Source organism: Homalodisca vitripennis, chromosome 3 (assembly GCF_021130785.1).
Source record: "Homalodisca vitripennis isolate AUS2020 chromosome 3, UT_GWSS_2.1, whole genome shotgun sequence".
In the NCBI taxonomy this organism is placed as follows: Eukaryota; Metazoa; Arthropoda; class Insecta; order Hemiptera; family Cicadellidae; genus Homalodisca; species Homalodisca vitripennis.
Window position 1 is genome coordinate 142,014,278 of NC_060209.1, and position 23,166 is coordinate 142,037,443.

The 23,166-nt window shown below is 32.8% G+C and overlaps 1 protein-coding gene across 3 annotated transcripts in view; it reads right to left on the reverse strand.

Moving 5' to 3' along the window:
- Positions 1-1,460: 1,460 nt before the first annotated feature.
- Positions 1,461-23,166, reverse strand: part of LOC124357601 (interference hedgehog-like) — a 145,395-nt gene continuing 123,689 nt past the window's right edge. For 2 of the 3 annotated variants that reach the window (XM_046809523.1, XM_046809524.1), the window contains 8 exons: positions 21,055-21,219; positions 20,112-20,231; positions 17,831-18,062; positions 16,421-16,586; positions 16,095-16,314; positions 14,901-15,083; positions 12,047-12,216; positions 1,461-5,314 (listed from right to left, as the gene is read on the reverse strand). In XM_046809523.1, the coding sequence (XP_046665479.1) occupies positions 5,192-5,314; positions 12,047-12,216; positions 14,901-15,083; positions 16,095-16,314; positions 16,421-16,586; positions 17,831-18,062; positions 20,112-20,231; positions 21,055-21,219 (1,379 nt within the window). In that variant the 3' untranslated portion in view covers positions 1,461-5,191. Of the gene's footprint in view, positions 5,315-12,042; positions 12,217-14,900; positions 15,084-16,094; positions 16,315-16,420; positions 16,587-17,830; positions 18,063-20,111; positions 20,232-21,054; positions 21,220-23,166 lie in introns of all 3 variants that reach the window. The other variant, XM_046809525.1, reaches the window with a different exon arrangement.

Genomic DNA, 23,166 nt, shown 5'->3' on the forward strand with positions numbered 1-23,166 from the left:
AATATCACAACTAAATAAAATCCATAAATATAATCTGACCATGATACTAAAAATGCCATAAAAATAAATAAACTTATAAAATAACTCCAAAATAAAAGATGTACCTTTTACAGAATTTTATGAAAACAATGCAAACTCATTGAACCAACATAGGAAAACTGAGTATCCATCTACTATGAATGAGAATAATGTTTTGTAGTGACTGAAACATTCAATTCTCTATCAAACAATATCAGAGCAGATTATTCTTTATTTTAAAAAAGATAACAGCATCAATTAGAATTTTGGTATCATACAATTCTAAGCCAAAGTTGTATTATAGAAACAAAACAAATGTGATCATAGTGACATCAGTATATTGCACAATCACAGCTACAGGAAACATATTGAAAACTAAGTTATTTTTAAAATTTGATGACAAGATTTCCCAACAATTATTGAACTATTGTGTAAAAATATTGAAATATAATATCAATAACACTATAACTTACATAAAACCACTGTTAATGTGAATTGAAGGCTTTTGCATTGTTTTGAAAGAACACAGTATAGAGCAAGTTAATATTGTAGAAATAAAGAATTATTAAACAAAAATCAAGTTTTAAAATTACAAAAAGTATGTTTAATTTATATAAAAAATATTCACATTTACATGTTTTACAATTAATCATACAAAAATATTATATATTTTGTACAAAAATACACTTATCACTAAAACATAGATAAAAATAAAAGTTTCTGTTATTTTCATAAACATATTTTTGAAACTATTATTAGCACTTTTACAAACTACTATTACAAACTGTAATCTAATTTAAATTACATACAACAGATTTTATGGAAATAGAAAAATTCTCATACTTAATCAAAATACAATATTATAAATAATGGATTTACTTTACACAAAGGGCTAATAATATATTTAAATATAATAAATAGCACGAATAAAAATAATCTCCCCAGAGAGGTTCTAAAAGTGATAACATGGATATAATAATTTTTTATAATTAGTAAAAAATCTTCTTTTCTGTCAATCCATTTTTAATTCAATTTTTAAACTCTTATTATCTGCACCATCTAGTGACACAATCTATCAATTGTTAATTTTAGCGTTTAAGATATATCTGGACATAATAGTAATACTACATTAATATTATATTATAATTTATAGCAGATACTTAAATTTATGCCTATTACTTAATGGATTTCACAGTTTAAAAAAACAAAAATTTGAATCATCATTATGCACTGTGATAAAATATTTTTCAAGTGAAACCGGTTTAGGAGTTATTTTAATAGTATTTTTTGTAAATTTTGATATAGAAAATAACATACATATATACATATATATATATATATACATATATATATATATATATACACAGCCAAATTGTACCTTTTTTTAAATAAAGGCGGGAGCACACAGCAACAGACATATGCATACAGATATATTTTTGGGGTCAGAAAATAACCTGCTCTGCGTCCACCAGAAAGGTTCATTTATATCTGCCAATTGAACCTACACTGGATACAGTGAAACTGATGTGTCACTTAAATCTGGGTAACTCTTTGGATGTCCAGGGCAGAACATCATTAACTGCAAACTTTGAGATACTGGGATGCAAACGTAGATGATTAGATGGGATTCTACTGTAGGTGATAACCGGTGGGGCCCCTTGTACATAGGTTTAGTCTACTGTAGAAAATAACCGGCAGGTGCTTTAAGTGTTTTAAAAGGCAGTTGGTAGCCTGGACATAACGGTGTACTACCCCTGCCTTCTTTGTCTGGAGAGACTGATAGCAGAACAGCAGAGCTGGCCACTCCTTCTTCCAAGGTGACATGGCCAAGATATAGTGATCTCGACAGGAGGTGGTCCCTACTAGAGGAGATTCATGGCTAAAGGAGGATATTCAAGTGATTGAGAGTTCAATAAAAAGAATCATACATTTAAAGAAGTGTTTGCTTAATTAGTGTATTGTAATTACTAAAAAAGCTGTAAATATTTAAAGTCATATAGCAAAATCTCTCAAAATAATTTTTTCTCCATCAGTCTGCTACTATGTGTGCCCGTCTAGAGAAATGTTTATGCAGTATCAACATTTAGTATAAATGTACTCAGAATAAATATTTACTTTTTACAAAAATATCCAGACTGAAAATATAAATTTGCCATCAATATCAATTAAACTCCTTATTATTACTATTATGTTTTATACCATGTGTCATCTCCTCAACATAAAAGAAATTGTGCGAGTGGAGATAGCCTTTGTAACAAAATCATAACGTCTTTTAGAATCTAAATCTGTTATCACAATGTTAAACAAAGACTTGTTTATATTACCAGTAATGTAATGTCATATTTATTTACAACTGGTATGTATTTTCTGATAAGCCCTTGTACATAAGCAGCTATTTAAAAAATCAGTCTTTATTCAATTGCATTAACACTAGAACACATTTTAATCAGAAAGTAAGCTAGACAAAACTAATTTATAATGTGTTCAATATAACATACTTCAATTTAATTCAATACTGTATCTATTAATTAATCTAACATTGTGCATTTTTCTTTAAATACTGCTCTGAAACAATCCCAGTTTTGACCCATTAGAAAAATGGTAAACCTTTAACGATTTTTCTTTTTCTTATTGCAGTTTTTTTATTATGAATTATTTAACCCTCTATCTGATAGGTCACTAATGGTTTTAAAATACAAAATTTCCAAACAAAGTTTTGGAGCAGTTATCAACAATGACGAACACTGTAATCAGTATCATTAGCTGCAGGAGTATAATTTGGTTATATGTCTTATTACAGTGTGCTACTTTTCAATTTCATTAACAAGTTGAGTATTTTTGTTTGAGTACATGAGAGACTTCGATAGAAATTGAAGAATTTAAATAGGCGATTCCTGAAAACTTTAAAAGGGGAAAATATGGTTTAAAATCATGTTGAACAAAAATCAAGAAAGATGCCAATAAAGAGGCTTCCTCTTAAACACTGTGGTGAGAGAACGTATTTGTTTACAAAACTTTCTACGTGGTCTAAAGGTTAAGAACTTATAAGACTATATTACAATTTTAAATTCACAACAGTTTTAGCAATTAACAAACAAAATATAACACGAATAAATAATTTTGCATTATAATCTATAACGTAAATTATGATACACCTTATATACATATTACAATAAGTGAGTTAGTTAAACAAAATATTGAAACATCTGAATTAGTATGGCAAGTCTAATTAAGGAGTTACAATGACAAACAATTCTACACAGATTTCTAAAACGGTTATTTACAAGAACTTGTATTAAACTATATTACATGTCTCAAATATATATATATATATATATTTTTTTTTTTTAAATCAAATGAACTATGCACGATAATGCAATTGTCTGTAACAGATACCATAAATTCCACACATAAAAAACGAGATCAACATAATGTTCCTGGTTAAGCAATAAACTTTATGTTACTACAAAACCTGTTAGTGTAAATTTTGTCACTAATATGATATTGCACAAATTCAACACAGTTGAATTATAAATATTACTATTCAGCAACATTATTCTATTAAAATGTTATAAAAATACTACAATAACAAATTTGCAATATTGTATGGGCTAGGACGTTAAAAAGATTCATGTTTTATGGGATAAAAATTTACAATACTACCATTGAGTACCTTTAAGAAAATCAGAGGAAAAATTTATAAGAAAATAGTTCATTTAGTGTGAAAGCTACCATTTGTTGCATTATACTACATAATCCAGTCTTTTCTATACATTGTTGAGCATTGATTATTACTATCATGATAATTTGATCCAAACTAGCTGCCTTTTCATGTAAAAGTAATATTTGTCTATGCTAAAAAAAACTAGTTTACAAGTGTATAACAGTGTAAAATTGTGTAAAACACTTTAGTAATACAAAATAAGAAAAAAATTTGAAGTTACTCTTTTGTTTACGATAATAGTGGTGAAAATATTGGAAAAATAATAAGAATGGTCATATTATTATTAAAAGAGATCTTCTTATTTTAAGAGAACTTACAGTATGTTGAAACATTTTAGAAACAATTTTGATATTGATATAAAGCTAAGCTCATATTTTCCAATGTAAGTATAATTCTAAAATCTGTGATTAAAAACTTTCCACAATATGGGAAATATTATTTGTTTTAATAAAAACTAGTGGATAAAACAAAATAGAGGTTTTATTTAACCACAAAATCTTTGTCTTGTTAAAATTTAACCCTCTCCTGTACGAATTAAGGCAGGCCTATATGCTCTTAGTGGACTCTTGAGGTCTATTCAAATACTGATGAGACATTGCTTTTGTTTATACTTCAGGAATCTGATTGTTTATATTATATTGTATCAAAACTAATTTTATTTTGAAAAAGTAATTTTAAGTTTCATATAGAATATGTTAATGTAGATATTACATTTTTGTACACTATAAATGATTAAAAAGATGGAAAGGAAGCTTTAAACATTGTTTATATTTAAAACAGCATAAAATAAATTATATGTACAGAAAATAAATATTTAAGATAAAAACATATGGCATAAAAAGCATTTCAAAATTCTGTCAGACTAGCTAAAAAAGAGTTATGTAAAGAATCCGACTAGCTATAAATAAATATATAGTATATATTAACACAACACAAAGAAATGACAAAAGATCTAAACATGCATTATGAACCAATATTTACCACTCAGATGGGAGGTAGCTTGAATACAGCAGGCCACTGTGCCTTTCGAATGGGAGAAGGTTAAACACATTTCCACAGATCAGGAATGATCAACATCTCTCTACTTTAAAACCAGTTATAAAACTCATTTATAAAACATTCATTCGAGGATTAGTACAAAACAAATTGTATGTAAAACTACAAGTGTTTTTTTTATACGGTATAAAATTAAAACTAACAACTTATGACTTTCATAATAAATCAATAAAATTATCTACATGCAAACTACACTGACATAATCCAAAACCAATTAAAACTAATATAAAAAACTATATCACAGTGTTATTTAAAGATTCAACAGTCATATACAACAATTTTATAAAATTCCGTTATTAATAACCTAAGAGACGGCTTAGCCGTGAACGTTACTACTAGTTATGGCGCGTCTTTTCGTTGTCTCTTTCAGAGTCTATAGTGATCACAGTTGGCTTACACATAGTTCTCCCCCGACCCCCTCGCCCTCCACGTCGAGTCTTCCCCTTCCACCCCACTGCTACTCTCCGCTGAACAGTTGTTGTTCTGACTCGTCATGTACGACATCTCCATCACATTCTAGGACATAATATTTAGATGTATAAGTACTTTAGACAGGTCAAAATAATTGATGAATATTTTAAAAAGTACAATGAAATATAGTTTAAAATAACCATAAGATAAAAAGAAAGATAAATAAGAACATACAAATAGAAATACATAATTCTATAAACACCAGTAGATCATTTTCTACCTATTAGATCATCCTTTATTAGGCTGAGGCGATGATATACTTTGGATACTAATAGTTGAATCAAACACTTAAAGCTTTTGAAGCTTTGAAGAGTCGAATTTCAAGGACTTGTTTGACTGAAGCAGACAGTCCCGTATCAAACTATTCAGGCAATCATAATGTTGCCAAAGGTCAATATAATTACTAGCATAATGTGCACGTTATTTTCAATTAACATGCACAGGTCATTAGGGGCATCATTAAGATTTAGCTCAGGTTTTTATAGCACTATTTAATAAGTCCCACATTATTGAGACACTTTATGAAGGTCACATAAAAAATGTTAATTTTTCTTCCAGTTTAAAAATATAAAGCTTAATTCAAATAACCACATGTTACTGCACAATTATTAAGATATAGATGAGTGCAAATGTGTATAGTAATTGCCTAACTAGATTAAACTTTGGCTACAACAGCTACTTCAATCCGTACATTTTATGGTGTAGGCCTGCCTAATCAATCAAAACAATTATCTGTGCATTGTACAAATTGATGAATACTTCAGTGAACTGTACTGTGATGTTGTGTTATTACTTGAGTTTTCATACCATGTGCGACAACACTGAACACATTCAAATTTACATTTAGGCTTATGTGGTTGTACCCATGTGCAACAATACCGTGACGGCTAATTTAAGATATTGAGTGCGTATTAGTAACTTAAAAATTTATAATTTTACAAACTAAGAATAATTATTCTTTATTTTGTATTCTGTTATGTTGTGATTCAGAATAAATACATCCACTCAAATAACACTGGTTTGAAGCTTTGATCAAGCAATATTTTGATAAGGTGATTACATCACCTATGAAACCCCTTTTTAAATGAAACTTACAGCTTGTTACTCGGAGATAGACTTTGAAATGATGAGCTATTCAACATAAGCTTCCATAAGAACCTTTTACAGCACCTCCACAAACCAAACAACAGCTTTTTGAACTACCATACAAAATAAATGTATACATGTCCCAATAAAACTGCCTTAAAACACTATTTTGCTTTAAGGATAAAACTAATTCAAATAATAAACTAATCATATTTTGTAGAATCTTGGAGCATTGGAAAAACTATTTATTGTATAACTATAAAATTTGTGAAGTGCCTGATGATGGAATCTTTGATTCAGAAAGGCCTTGCACAAAATAAAAAATTATATATTGGAAAATGTCGTATTCCTTTATCTAGTGATACTATAATAATCATATTTTGCTAACCTCTTTTCATGAGGATGTCCACTCTGAGGGACCATTGCAGACATAGATAGCAATAAGCTTATTCATAGGTTTGTTTAAACCATTAGAAAATCAAACTGTTAAGGGACAATTAATCTGGATTAAAATATAATTCAGATATATATATATATATATATATATATATATATATATATATACAGGGTGTATATTATGTCTGGAAACACCCAAATATATCCTTTAATAATTTAAATATAAAATTGAAACCTCTTACAATCGTGATAGAGATTGGGCATCTACTTTTTGGAACAATGTTTTGTTATGTCACACCAACGGGGGACGTCCTGCCGAGGGTATCGTGAATATTCTTAATGGAAGCCTATACCTTGTGATACAATAATTTTAAAGGTAATAGCTTACTGAATTGAATGCCACAAACCGCATCTCAAAGGAATTATTCTATCAGAAAATAGAGCATTTTTAGTATTGAAAATTTACTGATGTTCAACAATGTAATTTTAACATGGTTCTTGCCACAAAATGTGTTACACTAATTTTTAGCATTTTTTAAATGTTCAATTAAAATAAAATAAACAATTTATTTTTAAGCTGGTTTCATTAGTACAAATTTACCAGTTTTTATTACAATGAATAAAAACTTATGAGTCACTTTCTCTGATTACTTATGAATCTGTACTTGGTGTTTTTCCAGTCAGCAGGAAGGTTTAAAGAGACAAAGGTCACTAGCCTATGAGAAACATTATTGTGTTATTAATCATCTGGTCTACAGGTTTCAGTTTGTTGAGCATGGAGCTTTCACTAGAACAGGTCTAAGCTTGGGAATTACAAATGGACAAAGGTCATATCATTCCTGTCGAGTTAATCAGTGTCTCTGAAGCATTGCTGTCAACAAGTTATCTAATTACAGTAGTTCAGTTTTTATTTGGCATTTTAATGGAATTGTCTGAAAGAGAACGAATTACTCTGTTGATGATGCGAGGATATGGCGATCGTCAAAGATCTTATCGGGAAGTTTGTAATTTGTTTAACCCTCCATCGGGCGCTTTAAAATTAGAAACACCATCAGGCGCTCACGGAGGTTTCCTCCAGGTTGGCGAATAATGGATATCATAGTCGTTTAAAATGTTTTTATTTGTTTAAATATTCATACTGATTTAATTACAATTGTAATATATTCATTTTTAGAAATATAATAAAAATTACACTCTTATGTAATGAATTTTCGAAATAAGGAAATTCAAAATCTTAAAAAATGTTATTGTATAATAACAAACATGATTAATTTTAAGGAATAATGCAATTAATTGTAAAAATGTTTAAACCTACTTTAAATATGTATGGAAAATTAACTTAGTTTTTAACTTCTTACAAAACAACTTACTTCAATTCTTGAGATATTATACAATTGTAATGTCAATTATTGCTCTGAAATAAAAATTTATTCTTTACTAAAAATTTTTTTACACACTGCACAAAAATTTCAAAAAATTTTCCTTCTGGTTCTTATAACGGCAATGTTCACTCCATAATCATTACTAAAATGTTCCCTAGCACACTGGTACTGTACTGACAAGTCTCTCGTCTTCATTCTCCATTTCAAAAAAATTCAAATAAAATATATGGTATAATTTAAAAAGAAACCATCACAGGTCACACATTTAGGCGCACACGGATTATTACAACATAAAACTAAACACAATAAGGCGCTCACGGAGATTTCGTCCCAAGCACTACAAACACACCATCGGGCGCTCACGGAGGAATCGTCTAGTCACGCACGGAAGTAGACCTCATACTGACACATTTTGATAAATAAAAGCGGGAGGGTATTGTTTCGTTTTCCCCGAAAAGATGCTCGTGAAGTACACTGCGGGAAACGACTGCCGACATCAGAAAAGTAGTACTATTTTTAATAATAAAACATACACGGAGGAAAACTCCGTTTAGCGCCCGATGGAGGGTTAATGACACTTTCCCAGAAAGGAATCCCATAAGTGTTTCAACAATATCAAAAACTATTGAGCGTTTTGAAATGACAGGGAGTGTACGTAATCGGCCAAAGTCGGGTAGGATACAATCTGCAACAGATGAAGAACATGCACTAGATGTTTTGCAAACATTTATTGAAGAACCCACATACATCGCTCAGAAAAGCTGCACAGCAACATGATATGCACCCTATGTCTGTGAGTAAGATTTTGAAAATTAATAAATACAAACCATTTAAAGTTCATTTAGTCCAACAGTTAAGTGAGGATGATTACGACAGAAGAGTTGAGTTTTGTGAACTTGTGATGCGCAAATGTGATGACAATAGAGATTTTCTGACCACATACTATTTTCTGATGAGGCAACTTTTTTCCTAAATGGCAATGTTAACAGGCACAATTGCCGTTACTGGGCTAGTGAAAACCCACATTGGATTACTGAGTCCCATTCACAGCAACCAACAAAAAACTGAACGTATGGTGTGGAATTTTAGGTAACAAAATTGTTGGACCCTTTTTCATCAATGGAAATTTAAATGCCGAACTTTACTACAATATGCTCCAAAATGAAATTAATCCCAGCTATTCAAATTGCATCAGGAGAATACTTTGATAATGTATGGTTTTCAGCAGGGATGGTGCTCCACCCCATTATGGGAGACAGGTAAGAGAGTATTTGGATTTAAGGTTTCCTCATAAATGGATTGGCCGAAGAGGAGAAATCGAATGGCCTCCAAGATCTCCGGATTTGTCACCAATCGATTATTTCCTATGGGGTCATTTAAAAATCCAATGTTTATAGAAGAGAGCCTCATAATTGGAAGACCTAAGAAAACAGGATTATAGAGGAGATTGCTTTGATAACTGAAGAAATATTAGGCAACTCTGTCGAATCATTTTACACAAGATTGGCTCATTGTCAAACCGTAGAAGGAACACAGTTCGAACAATTGCTTTGACACCAAATGCAGGTAAAACGTTTGTTGTAAGACTTTTCTAACAGCATACATTATTTTTTATTTGTAATAAGAAATCAATAACATAAGTATTTCCATAATTGTACTGTAATAAAAACTGGCAAAATTTGTGCTAATAGAACCAGCTTAAAATGAATTTTTGTTTTATTTAATTGTACATTTAAAAAAATTCTAAAAAATTAGTGTAACACATTTTGTGGCAAGAACCATGTTTAAAATTACATTGTTGAACATCAGTAAATTTTCAATACTAAAAATGCTCTATTTTCTGATAGAATAATTCCCTTGAGATGCGGTTTGTGGCATTCAATTCAGTAAGCTATTACCTTTAAAATTATGTATCACAAGGTATAGGCTTCCATTAAGAATATTCACGGATACACTCGGCAGGACGTCCCCCGTTGGTGTGACATAACAAAACATTGTTCCAAAAAGTAGATGCCCAATCTCTATCACGATTGTAAGAGGTTTCAAATTTATATTTAAATTATTAAAGGATATATTTGGGTGTTTCCAGACATAATATACACCCTGTATATATATATCTGAATTATATTTTTATCATATTAAAATATAATAGATATAAAATAAATATCATATTGAATATATGAATAGAGGTGCCTCTATTTTGAAAATATTTCAATGAACAACAGAAGATGGGGTAAACATATTAAAACTATATTTCAACTTTGTATCTATTCACATTCCAAACCATAAGTTTGGTTATATGCTATTTTAACACCCCGTAAATATTATAGTATTGTGCACATTATAATTCAGTAACTACGCATAAAGGAGTATGAAATACTCAGGATGACTGTATGGCAGAATAGAGAGTACTTAGTGTTTCCCTTCCCGTTCTTTTTTCAAAGCTACTTTTATCATACAAATTTATTGATTTATTGAGTAAGCTTTATACAAGATCATCAAGATCTGAATTGGTGTAAAAAACAGTATTGAATATATAAAGCATTTTCAGTAATTTGTCAGAAGATGCTTAAGTAGTGGTTAGTGTTCATGTTCTCTCCAGGTCATAAACTCCTCCAGGCTGTAAAATAATTTTCCTAGCAGCCTGGTAATCAGTTTCTTTTTGAGCGAGTTTCGTCTGATACTATTGAGTGTTTCTCGCAAATTGTTCAGGAATTTCGCTTGATCATACGTTGGCTTCAACTCATAGCAAGTTGCCTTGTGTGAAGGTAGTGTATAGTTTGTGGCACATCTGGTTTTAGTAGGCGTGGCTGTCTTGGCGTCTTGAATAGAGACATTGAATAGAGACATACAGTATTGTGTCCAGGATGTGGAGAGAGGGTGCAGTGAGAAACACTTTTCTGCAGCTGTCTTGTGCCGAGGCCGGATGCTCTTACAGCTTTCTTTTGTAGGATCAGTACGCACTGCAAATTTCTTGCTGATGAGCCTCTCCATAACATAATGTGATACCACAGGTATGACTCAAACAGTCCATAATATAATGTACTTTAGTGCTTGTTGTCTTAATCCTTTTTATAACAAATAGCTGAACTAAGTTTTTGACAGAGTGTGCTTACATGACCCTCCCAAGACAGCTTTTCATCTATGACGACTTCTAAGTGCTTCACTTTGCTGATTACTGTGATATAGGGAGCTCTGAAAATTTTTCTCTATTTATTCCCAGAGCGATCTGCTTTGTCTTACATTCATTAAGGACGAGTACTCAGCCGCTATGTTCAATGTAATATATGAGGCAATTTCCAAGGTTTTCTGTGCTTTTCTTTCCGGTGAACAGTATTGTGTCATCTGCATACAGGACACTGTAAGCATAGTCTTGGGAATTTTTTGGCATGTCATTCGTAAGAAGCACAAACAAAACCAGTCCAAGTACAGATCCCTATGGAACTCCTCTTTTGATAGGAAATGAGTCTGAAAAAGGTTCATTCTGCCATACCAACACGCTACTCCAGTTACTGCATTAGTCAGCAAGTTAATCACTTGTATTGGTTTTTGTGCTGTGTTGTACCTGGCAATGTTTAAAGAACTTCATTTTAGTTTCATTTTATACTAGTCAAATTTTTGAACACTGTTTTCACTGCACTGTTCTTTTTTAAGTAGTAACCAACCATACTCTTATTACCACAATAGCATAAAATATTATGACATGTAGACAGCAATGTTTTAACATTTTTCAGGTTGAAACAGGTTCTGAGAGAAATGAATTTTTTTATCTAAAGCAGAAATAATACAGATGACTGATAGATATTCGTATGGATGAATGCTTGTCTGATTTCCGGATCATACAAGCCAGAGTTGACTAAATGTAGATTATAACTAAACTAAACACTAGGAATAAAAAATGGCACTTACATACCTTGTCTTGATGTGGGTCAGCAAGAGGGTTGTTGGTGATGTTGATTGTGTGAGGCATGAAGCCGTTGACCTTGCCGTTGTGGGTAAAGCCATTCATCGGCAGTGGTTCCAGCTGTTGTATCGTCAGGCCGGGCTCGCCCCTTCCCACCTTGTCACACTCCTCACCCTCACCTACAATATTTTAAAGATCATGATGTGTAAATTTATAGTCTTTAAACTTATAATATCAAATCACAATTTTATTTGCTGTCTTTGAAAAGTAATACCAACAACATTTTGAAGTTAAAAGTAAATAAGGATATTCAAACACATGTTGAATATGATTTATTTGGATAGTTTAGAATAAAAATGTATTTTCTATTTAACTGGAATATTTACAAATATTAGACCCCAATGCTTTTAGCTAGTCGAGGCTGAAAGTTCCTCTAACTATAAACAACTTAGGCTACACGGAAATATAATAAAATCAGTACATTATTAGCTTTGGATTAATAAACAACATAATGTTGCAATATAAACAGAAGAATGTGTGGTGGAAGACATAATGTGTAATATGTAAAGCAACTAGTATGAGTTGGTTTCTTCAATTATTAGGATAATGTAAGTGTAAAATACAGTAAAACCCTGATTATTGCAACTCCGATTATCGCAAACCCAGGTTATCGGAAATGACTTGAGAAGTAATGAAAACAGTGCCAGTAGCCTCAAATCGAGAAGTTATGGAAAAAACGAATAATTTGGACATGCAACACCCCAATATTATATTAATACGACGGCTATCCAGAAAGTAACAGATGTTTGTAAACGGTGTGGCAGTGGGCGGGGCTACAGCCGCCATCTTGAAGTCAAAACTCTCTGGCGTTCAGTACGCAACGAGCTGTAGTCACACATAGTTTTTAACTCTTTTAATTTTCTTACTGTAATTAATTAAAATAAGTGCTGCAATTGAGAATCCTACCACTTGTAAAGTGCGTTCAGTGATCAGGTTTTGGTTGGCAAAAAACCATAAACCAATTGAAATCTAACCCAACTGAGTGAAGTTTATGGAAATGAAATAATGAGTGAAAGCAGAGTAAGGCAGTGGTGTATTGACTTTAAAAATGGCCGCAACAATGTTCATGACGATAGTCGTAGCGGTCGGCTTAGCCTAGTGACTGAAGATTTTATGTTGAAAATCAATGACAAAGTTTGTAAAAATCGCAGTTTTACAATGCCTGAACTCTCGGAACATTGCATAAAGTTTACTTCATTAAATTGTTGGAGGGAAGTTTGGATACCACAGATTTTGTGCCAGGTGGGTTCCACCTGGCACAAAATCCATGTTCCAAAAATCCTTACAGAAGATCACAAAAAACAAAGACTTGCTGCATCATTAACTTTCCTTGATGAATACGAAAAACATGGTAACAAACTTCTCGATCGTATAACTATTAGTGATGAAACATGGGTGAAGCATGACAATTGTGAAACAAAAATGCAGTCTATAGAATGGAGGCACATTCTCAATAAAAACCAAGAAAATGTCTCCAAACTCTGTCAGCGAGAAATATGGCAACTGTTTTTTTGGGATGCTAAGGATGTGATTCTGGTTGATTTCCTTGAACGAGGATCAACAATCAACACAGAAAGGTACTGTGAAACATTGCAAAAGCTACGGTGAGCGATACAAAACAAGCGTAGGGGAAAATTGAGCTCAAAATTTGTTTTTCCATAACAATGTAAATCCTCCCATACAGCCAATCGTACACAACAAGTCTTGTATGATTTTGATTGGGAAGTGTTTGATTTTACAGCCCAGATCTGGCACCAAGTGTCTACCACTTCTTTCCAGCGATGAAGACCTGGCTTGCAACGCTGTGCTTTGATAGTGATGCTGAGCTTCACACTGGCGTTAATCAGTGATTAAGATCTCAGGCGGCATATTTCTACAAAGCTGGAATCGAAAACCTTGTCTCACATTACGATAAATGTCTCAATTTGAACGGAGATTACATTGAAAAATAGCGTAAGAGTGTAGATTTAAACGTATATAATAAAATGTTTCTATTTCAGTTGGCTAATTTTTTATTTCATACAACTGTTAGTTTCTGGATAGCCTTTGTATCACTCAAAACATTTATTGTGGGAGCTGTCAGTGGAGGACAACACCACAACTGCCTCACCGCCAAGCTGATGTTTGAAAAACACCCCACCTTTCACTAGTCGTGCACTCAGCCATAACTGTACCACCTGTTGATGAGTCTCCATCCAACACTACATGCCCCCATTATCCCTTCCACATCTTATCTTGGAATGTCCATGCCGCACTCGTCAACCTTGCTGGTGGCAGCGAAACCTGTAGTGAGTTGTGCGTTCAGTGTTGTTTACTCTTGCCTCTGATCTTTTTCAAGTTGAATGTAAATGTTCCGTAAAATCTTATTTTTGTTCTGTACATATTATAAGATAATACAGTAATGCTATAATTTGAGTATGTATACCTATTATATTTGCCAGAAATTCTTCATATTAGCATAAACTCGTATTATCAGAAATTTGGTTATCCAAAATGGAATGTGCTCAAATTGATTTTTCCAGCCACAGTAATCTTCTACTATATAAACAAGTTAATTAATCTGTTTGTTGTATGTACACGTTTTCATTAAAAAAAAAACAGCCAAAGCAATAATACTGCTTAAAATTATTAAAAAATATGGTGCAATTTGTTGTTTTTCATTAAAAAGTTCATTAATCATTGAGCATAATGAAATTTTAAGCACTAAAACATATTCTAGCACATATTTTTTTAAATTCAACTGCTTTACTTAAAATGATGAAACTGTAGAATAAATTAATGATCGCTTATGTTGAGTACATACCTGAGTTTTGGAGAGCAGGAGAGCGTTGCTTGCAGAAGCAGACAGCACCAAGTATTGCTGCGAGCAGTACCAGACCACCCCCAACAGCTCCCAGTATCACGTACAAGTGGCTGTTGGACTCATCATCGCGTCTGACCTCCACCACTTGCGTCACTGTAGGTATCACCGTCGTGTTCTGCTCCTCTGTTACATTACCTTCCATTCACAGACTTATCGTAATTTATTCAGTAAATAGAATAGGAAATAATTATCCCATTTTCTGTTTATGTGTTAATCTTTTCTTAGAAGAACTAATAAAAACGTTTTTGATTCTGATATCCTACATTATTTTGGACAGCATTTTGTTGTATTAATAATACTCTTAATGTGGTATTTAGAACAACATCCAGAATCTTTGTATATTTTTCAAACAAAATTGAAATGAATGACAAACACTTTTCATGCAATTTTTATTCAAACATAAAAAGAGCACTAAAATATTGTCTTTACTAATTACCTAAAAGTGAGCAATAACTTTTCTAAATCCATACATTTTAATGCTGATCAAGCAGGGATTGCCAATAAGTTGAACTTGTATTTGTAATTGTTCTAACACTACCATAATTCAGTCAATTATATTCAATCTCCAGATAAAAATACATTTGGAGATTGCTCAAGTATTCTACTTAGGTGTATGACAACACTTTTACTGTCAGGCAATTTGCTTACATGTTCCCATGCTGCAAAAATCATGAATAAATATTCACTACATTGCCATTGAACATTACTGCTGCAGCTTCTATTAGATGATGCATTTAACTAAATTATTATTATTTTTTTCGATAAGAAAGAGTGATTACATGAAACAATTATGTGTAACCATTTTCTGTTATAAACTGAGAACTAGTAAAAAAACAAAACCGTACATCTTTACTTCATTTAGAAACATTGCTATTGAATTTATATTAATTGTTTTTTTAACTGAATAAAGAATGCCATTTCCATGAATTTTTCATCATCTAACACCCAATGACTTAACAATCGTCGACAACTATGCCTGCCCAGAATGTTTTGTCATCTGGAACTAACTACATCTATTATATTAAGTATTTACTGTACTGATTACACACAGCTGATTCCAACTCACAAATAATAACAATCCTTATATCACAATTGCCGTAAACTTAGGCAAAAACTGTAAGACTGTTGACTCACTGAGTGTCTTATGTGTGAGAATGGCACTGAAGTCACTGGCAGAACCGACGGTGAAAGCCTGTAGTTTGATATCGTAGGCAGTGTCGGGCAGCAGATGTGTAATGATGAAGGCTCGGGTGTTCTCCCCCTCCACTGTAGCCTTCACGTAATCTCCTGCACTACTTGTCATGCGGTAGTACACGTAGAATCCGTCCACGGGAGCCAACACCGAGTTTAGGTACTATAAAACACCAGGCCACAAGTGTAGTAGAAAATATTTAAGATGTATAGTCTTTTTATTTTTTTTTTACAAATTATTAAAATAAACTCTACTGCTAGTTACAAACCTGCCACTGTATTTCGATGGCAGAAGGGCTGATGGCCTCTGTGTGGGTGAGGGAGGGAGGGGACAGGGGAGTTCCTTTGTTGGGGGTTCCTTTGTGTAGGTGAAACCTTGCAGAATTTGGTCCCAGCTTGTTGTCATTGTTAGAGTAGACTGCTGCAATGCGGAACCTGTGGAAATTCATGCAAATACATCATCAGATAATTCTTTTTTATTGACTACACTCGATTATACAGTGCAACCTTGATATATAGAACCTCAATATATCAAATTCCTTGATAAATCAAAGTTTTGTCATTTCCCTTGAATGTATCGTTTATTTCAATGTTAACGTTACCTCTATTTTTGCCTACTTTAATTTTGCCTACTGTTAACTCTATACGTAAAAATTTCACCTTCACCTTTTGAATACCAGGTCACAAATTCTGTTTTACCTCTAAAACAACCCTGCAATTAAATCCAGTTTACTTGCCAGTTTTGACACATTCCTACAAAAACAGGTGCAACTCATTTATAAATTGTAGTATCTCAATGATTTTTGTCTTGCTTTACTAACTATTTTTTTTAAGCATAACAATATTGTTTTTAATAATGAAACTTATATTTTTATTTCAATACATTAGTTTTCATTTTTGATATTTTACTGTTAAATACTAGATAAGAGAAAATACTTCAAGGAAACCATTATTATTGTAAAAAGTGATAAAGAAATACTTGTGAATACCTTCAGAAATTAAGTTCTTAGAGATATTTATCCAAAAACGTATTTGTTTGATACGTCACTACTGTGTCTTTCTCCTAAACCAAAGAAGTTCGATCAAAGATTCAAAGATTCGAAATCACTATAATAATCTGAAAGGATATCTATTTATATTTTGTTTTATATAATATTACAAACTAAAACTCAAGAAGTAAAGGAATAATGTAATCAAATGAAGCATATCAATATATCGGCACGGTGCCATTTTGCAAGCTGATTTTGCGGTGCCAGATTTATTTTGTTTTATTTTTTTATAAATAACCTATACTTGCTTGTCATAATGACATGTGCACCACAATGAAAGTGGTCATAACCAAGCAGAGAGTCTGTAATAGAGAATAGCTGGTTAAAGATCATAAAATAGATTCAGAAGAATAAGGAAAAGAATGTATAGAATAGGACGAATTCCATTATTACTAACAAGAAAAAACATATCTGACTGGATAGTTAGTGTTTGGGAATACGATTTTTTATTTAAACCTTAGTTTTGAGCTAGTTGGCAACACCAAACCATCAATACTAAGAGATGTGTTGATCACAATTTGATAAGTTCTGACTCTGGTTGGCTGTCTAATATTCTACGATACATTACAAATAGAGCTCTATCATTATAACTTTAAAATAATACACACAAGAATGCAATTTAGTGCTAACCTGTAGATATGATCTGTTTCCAGGTTGTCCACCTCATAACTACGGATATGGCTGGGGATATCCTCGTTGCTGGTCATCCAGCGAGAACCCCGGCCTCGTCCCCCCATCTCTCGGTACTGCACCTTGAAGAATAAGATAGGCAAGCCGTCGTTGGGTGGCACGGACCAGCGCACCATCACTGACCGGTCTGACAGTCGCGTGATGTTGGGCCGTGTCGGTGGGATCATCACAGCTACAACAGTTAACACATGGTGAGCTTCAGACATAAATGATACAATCACATCTCCCAAATAATATTTACAGATGTAAAGCTTGACCTTATATTTTAAGTATTTTCATAATTAGAAAATACTAACTCACTAAGAAATGGGATTTTATATCATCCCATATGATTTTACCATGTATATCAATGATCATAAGTCCTTCTATACAAAAGTATTCTTTCTTAATACAAGATTTCATGAATTTTTGCACAGATATTTTGTTCACAGTTCATAGATGCTCCCGAAGAACAGATATTGCTATTCAGCTTGTATGTCACTCCTGTCATTTAACATTAATCCTTAACGGTTTCTGTCACAATTTACGTTTATAGCAATGTTACGACATTTTGACACTGACATAATATTTCAACTCATTTTTGTCCTGTTTTATTCCCTTATTTGTCGTTAAATTACATAAAAAGTTATCCCACAACTAGTGATTACCATTCACATAGTTTTGACATTTTCTATTAGAGTTCTTCACTTCCTGTGTGAATTCTTAAATCCATCATTATTTACAAGAATTCAGATGTGCTCACACGATTTAGACATCAATCGCGTTTGGCCATTGTGTCAATAGATTTATTTGCTTTGTTGGTAAGGGTTTGTGATGATAAATCAGACTGAGAGAATAATAGTGGTGACTCAATAGATGTGGTTGTGGCGGACTTCACCAATAGGGTTTTTTCGAGTTATTTTTACAAAAATAAACTACTAATTAGCCAGAGGCTTTCTATTTGTTTGTTTCTTCAACTATATGTGTAAAAAATACAAAAAGGCTCAACTTTTACTTTACTCTTACAATGCCATTGCAGATCATCAGAGAATAAGTCAAAATCAGTGGCTTCATAAATTGTAAAAAAAATTAGAAAATTATAGTGGGATATCAATGAAAGCACTACAAATTTACTGTTTTAACAATTAGTTACAAAAAGAATTGTTTTATTTAAATAATACTATTAATAGAAAGTTTGTAGACAAAAGTTTGTTAAAAGCCACTTACTTCTGGGCTTGATGCCTTAGTGATGACCTAGTAATACATACCTCATATGGTAAAAACATGAGGACATCTTACAACGATTATTTTTAAGGGATGTTTAGGGACATATCAACATCTGTATAGTGGTATCCAATGATGCCACTGTTGGATACCACGTTTTTGGATCTGATGCAGTGAAATAAGATAGGACTTAGAAAGAGGAATTCCTCAATGTCACCTCAGAGATATAAAAGTAATCTTGTACTTCGCATAAGAGCAGTCAATGATAATATTGTAGTGTTTTATATCCAAAAACCAATAGAAAAAATAACACAAATCATTAAAAAATTTAATTAAAAAAATCAACCACTTTTTAAACTAAAGAATCTGTAGATATTTTATTTTTATAATAAAGTTTACCATATGAATTACATACATACACCCTAATTTAATCATAAAAATATAGGACATTTTTAAGAGATGTAAAAGCTAGAATCAGGAACTATTATTTTAATCAAATGAAATTTAAATTTAAATATATTTCAAAATTTCACGAAGTATTACATAAAGAATCCAACAAAAACATATATCAAAGATAAAAACCATCAAGAATACTGAGAACTAACAATCAAATTACAAAATTATTATTACATACAGTCTCTTAATCATCTATATTTCTTAAGTTTAATAACCGATGCTAGATAGTAGTCACTTAAATCTCCACACCAGTAAAAAATACAATACAACTAAACTTTTTGTACATAACATGCCTTAAAAATAAACAAAGTTTATATATTGCAATAATCACTTTGTGGTATACAAAACTTGATTTTTCAACACCTTTGACATCAAATCTTGGATGTTTTGGCCATTGTTTGAATGCTCGAATATCAAATCCTAATCCAATCTATCCACCCCAACATTAACTCCTTAGTTTGGTCTAAATTAAATGTTGACTATGTAATAAAATGATTATAATGATAAAATAATTATAATTATAAAATAATTATGATTAAAATGATAATAAAACTATACTAACCTGTACCCTTGTGTTTCTTGTCTTTTCTTCTACCCTTTCCCTTTCTAGTGTGATCTTTTTTGGGATGTGTCCTTCCAGGTGAAGGCAACGGTGGCAATATACTCACACCCTCTGATGATTCTAAAACCAAAATAAAATACATAAGTCAAGATAATGCTGTTTGTATCAACATCATTTACGTCAGTCTACACATTATATAATTAACTGCAGAACCTAATAAAGTTACCTTTATACTCTTCCATAATCACTCTAAATTATCTGATTGATACAATAGATCATTCAAAAATAAAATTAGCTAATATTATAGCCAAGAAAAATTTTAACCTGTATGTTCAGAGAATATACTTCATTGTTTACGCATTATATTAGTATTTTAATTTGTTGCATGGTTCTTACAGTCATTAATCCAAACTTCAAGCTATTTTTATATTGTTATTTTGAATAAAGTTTTTGGAAAGATATGAATAAAGTACGCCATTTTGAATAAACTTATATTAAGGAAATGTTAACACGCCTGTGTGGTTTACTGGACTTGTCGATAATCAGAATATTTCAAGCAAACAAAAATTCAGAATAATACGGCTTGCCTATATTTACTTTATTCTTGTTACAACATTAACTAATGAGGAATAATATTGTTGAGAACAACAGCAATAGAATGTGTCACGAAAGAAGAAATGTCTCTTTTGTGACTGTTTTGTAAGCTGTGATTTTACTCATTCATAGTGAATGCTATAGACAATCAAGAGTTTATTAATTTGCAATACCTTTTAAAATGCAATTTTATTTATTTTAAAACCTTAAATTTTGTACATACTCTAGAAAATGTACTACTCTACTTCTTTGTACCAGCTTTACAATTCATTTAAAAACCTCAGTAGCCAACAAATTGATAATGTAATTTTTATTGCTGCTCAATGTAAATACCATAAAACTTCATTACCTAAATAGATAGGTTCATCAGGATCAAGAGGAGAGTTGGCGGTAACCTGCTTGGGCGAGACCTGGAGCATGGCTGCTCCGTACACTGAACCCAGAACATTCACTGCAATGCACTGCAAGACTCCAGCATGGCGCTTCTGTACATCCACTATCCTCAGCTTGTTCACTGCAACATGAATCACTGCCATTGTAAAAGTATCTGAGGAGTGTCAATGGCCGAGCGGTCTAGGATGTTGGACTTTGAGTCTGAGTTAGAGATAACACAGGTTCAAATCCTGTGATCTTTCACTTTTTATCAGTACTATCGACATTGTACTGTATCGACTCTACCCCTTATTATGTTTGATAAGATCCTCGCACAGGCCAGTGGCCCATGAGGACGGGCAGAATAAGGCATAAAAGGGGATCGACTTCTCCTTAACAAAAATCTGAGCTATAAAGAATTTCCACTGCCACTGTAAAAGTATCTGAGACAGAACATTCAATGCAATGCACTGCAAGACGACGTGGCACTTCTGTACATCTACTATCCACAGCTTGATCACTGCAACATGAACCACTGCCATTGTAAAAGTATCTGAACTATAAATGAACATTTACTGCAATGCACTGCTACCCTCCGATGTGGGGCTTCTGTACATCTACTATCCTCAGCCTGTTCAACATGAACCACTGCCATTGTAAAAGTATCTGAACTATAAATGAACATTTACTGCAATGCACTGCTACCCTCCGATGTGGGGCTTCTGTACATCTACTATCCTCAGCCTGTTCAACATGAATCACTGCCATTGCACAAATATCTGAGCTATACAGAACATTCACTGTCATGCACTGCTACACTCCGATGTGGGGCTTCTGTACATCTACTATCCTCAGCCTGTTCAACATGAATCACTGCCATTGTACAAATATCTGAGCTATACAGAACATTCACTGTCATGCACTGCTACCCTCCGATGTGGGGCTTCTGTACATCTACTATCCTCAGCCTGTTCAACATGAATCACTGCCATTGCACAAATATCTGAGCTATACAGAACATTCACTGTCATGCACTGCTACACTCCGATGTGGGGCTTCTGTACATCTACTATCCTCAGCCTGTTCAACATGAATCACTGCCATTGTACAAATATCTGAGCTACACAGAACATTCACTGTCATGCACTGCTACACTCCGATGTGGGGCTTCTGTACATCTACTATCCTCAGCCTGTTCAACATGAATCACTGCCATTGCACAAATATCTGAGCTATACAGAACATTCACTGTCATGCACTGCTACACTCCGATGTGGGGCTTCTGTACATCTACTATCCTCAGCCTGTTCAACATGAATCACTGCCATTGCACAAATATCTGAGCTATACAGAACATTCACTGTCATGCACTGCTACACTCCGATGTGGGGCTTCTGTACATCTACTATCCTCAGCCTGTTCAACATGAATCACTGCCATTGCACAAATATCTGAGCTATACAGAACATTCACTGTCATGCACTGCTACACTCCGATGTGGGGCTTCTGTACATCTACTATCCTCAGCCTGTTCAACATGAATCACTGCCATTGCACAAATATCTGAGCTATACAGAACATTCACTGTCATGCACTGCTACACTCCGATGTGGGGCTTCTGTACATCTACTATCCTCAGCCTGTTCAACATGAATCACTGCCATTGCACAAATATCTGAGCTATACAGAACATTCACTGTCATGCACTGCTACACTCCGATGTGGGGCTTCTGTACATCTACTACCCTCAGCCTGTTCAACATGAATCACTGCCATTGCACAAATATCTGAGCTATACAGAACATTCACTGTCATGCACTGCTACACTCCGATGTGGGGCTTCTGTACATCTACTATCCTCAGCCTGTTCAACATGAATCACTGCCATTGCACAAATATCTGAGCTATACAGAACATTCACTGTCATGCACTGTATCTTCCCAAAACTGAAGTAGACGTTATATATGATATTTGTAAGGGAATATTTTGTAAACAGTTTTTAAATATTTTCTTTATAGTTTTTACAAAAATCAATAAACTACACAACTAATAAACTTGTATTAAGGAAACATCATTTGCAACTAAGATT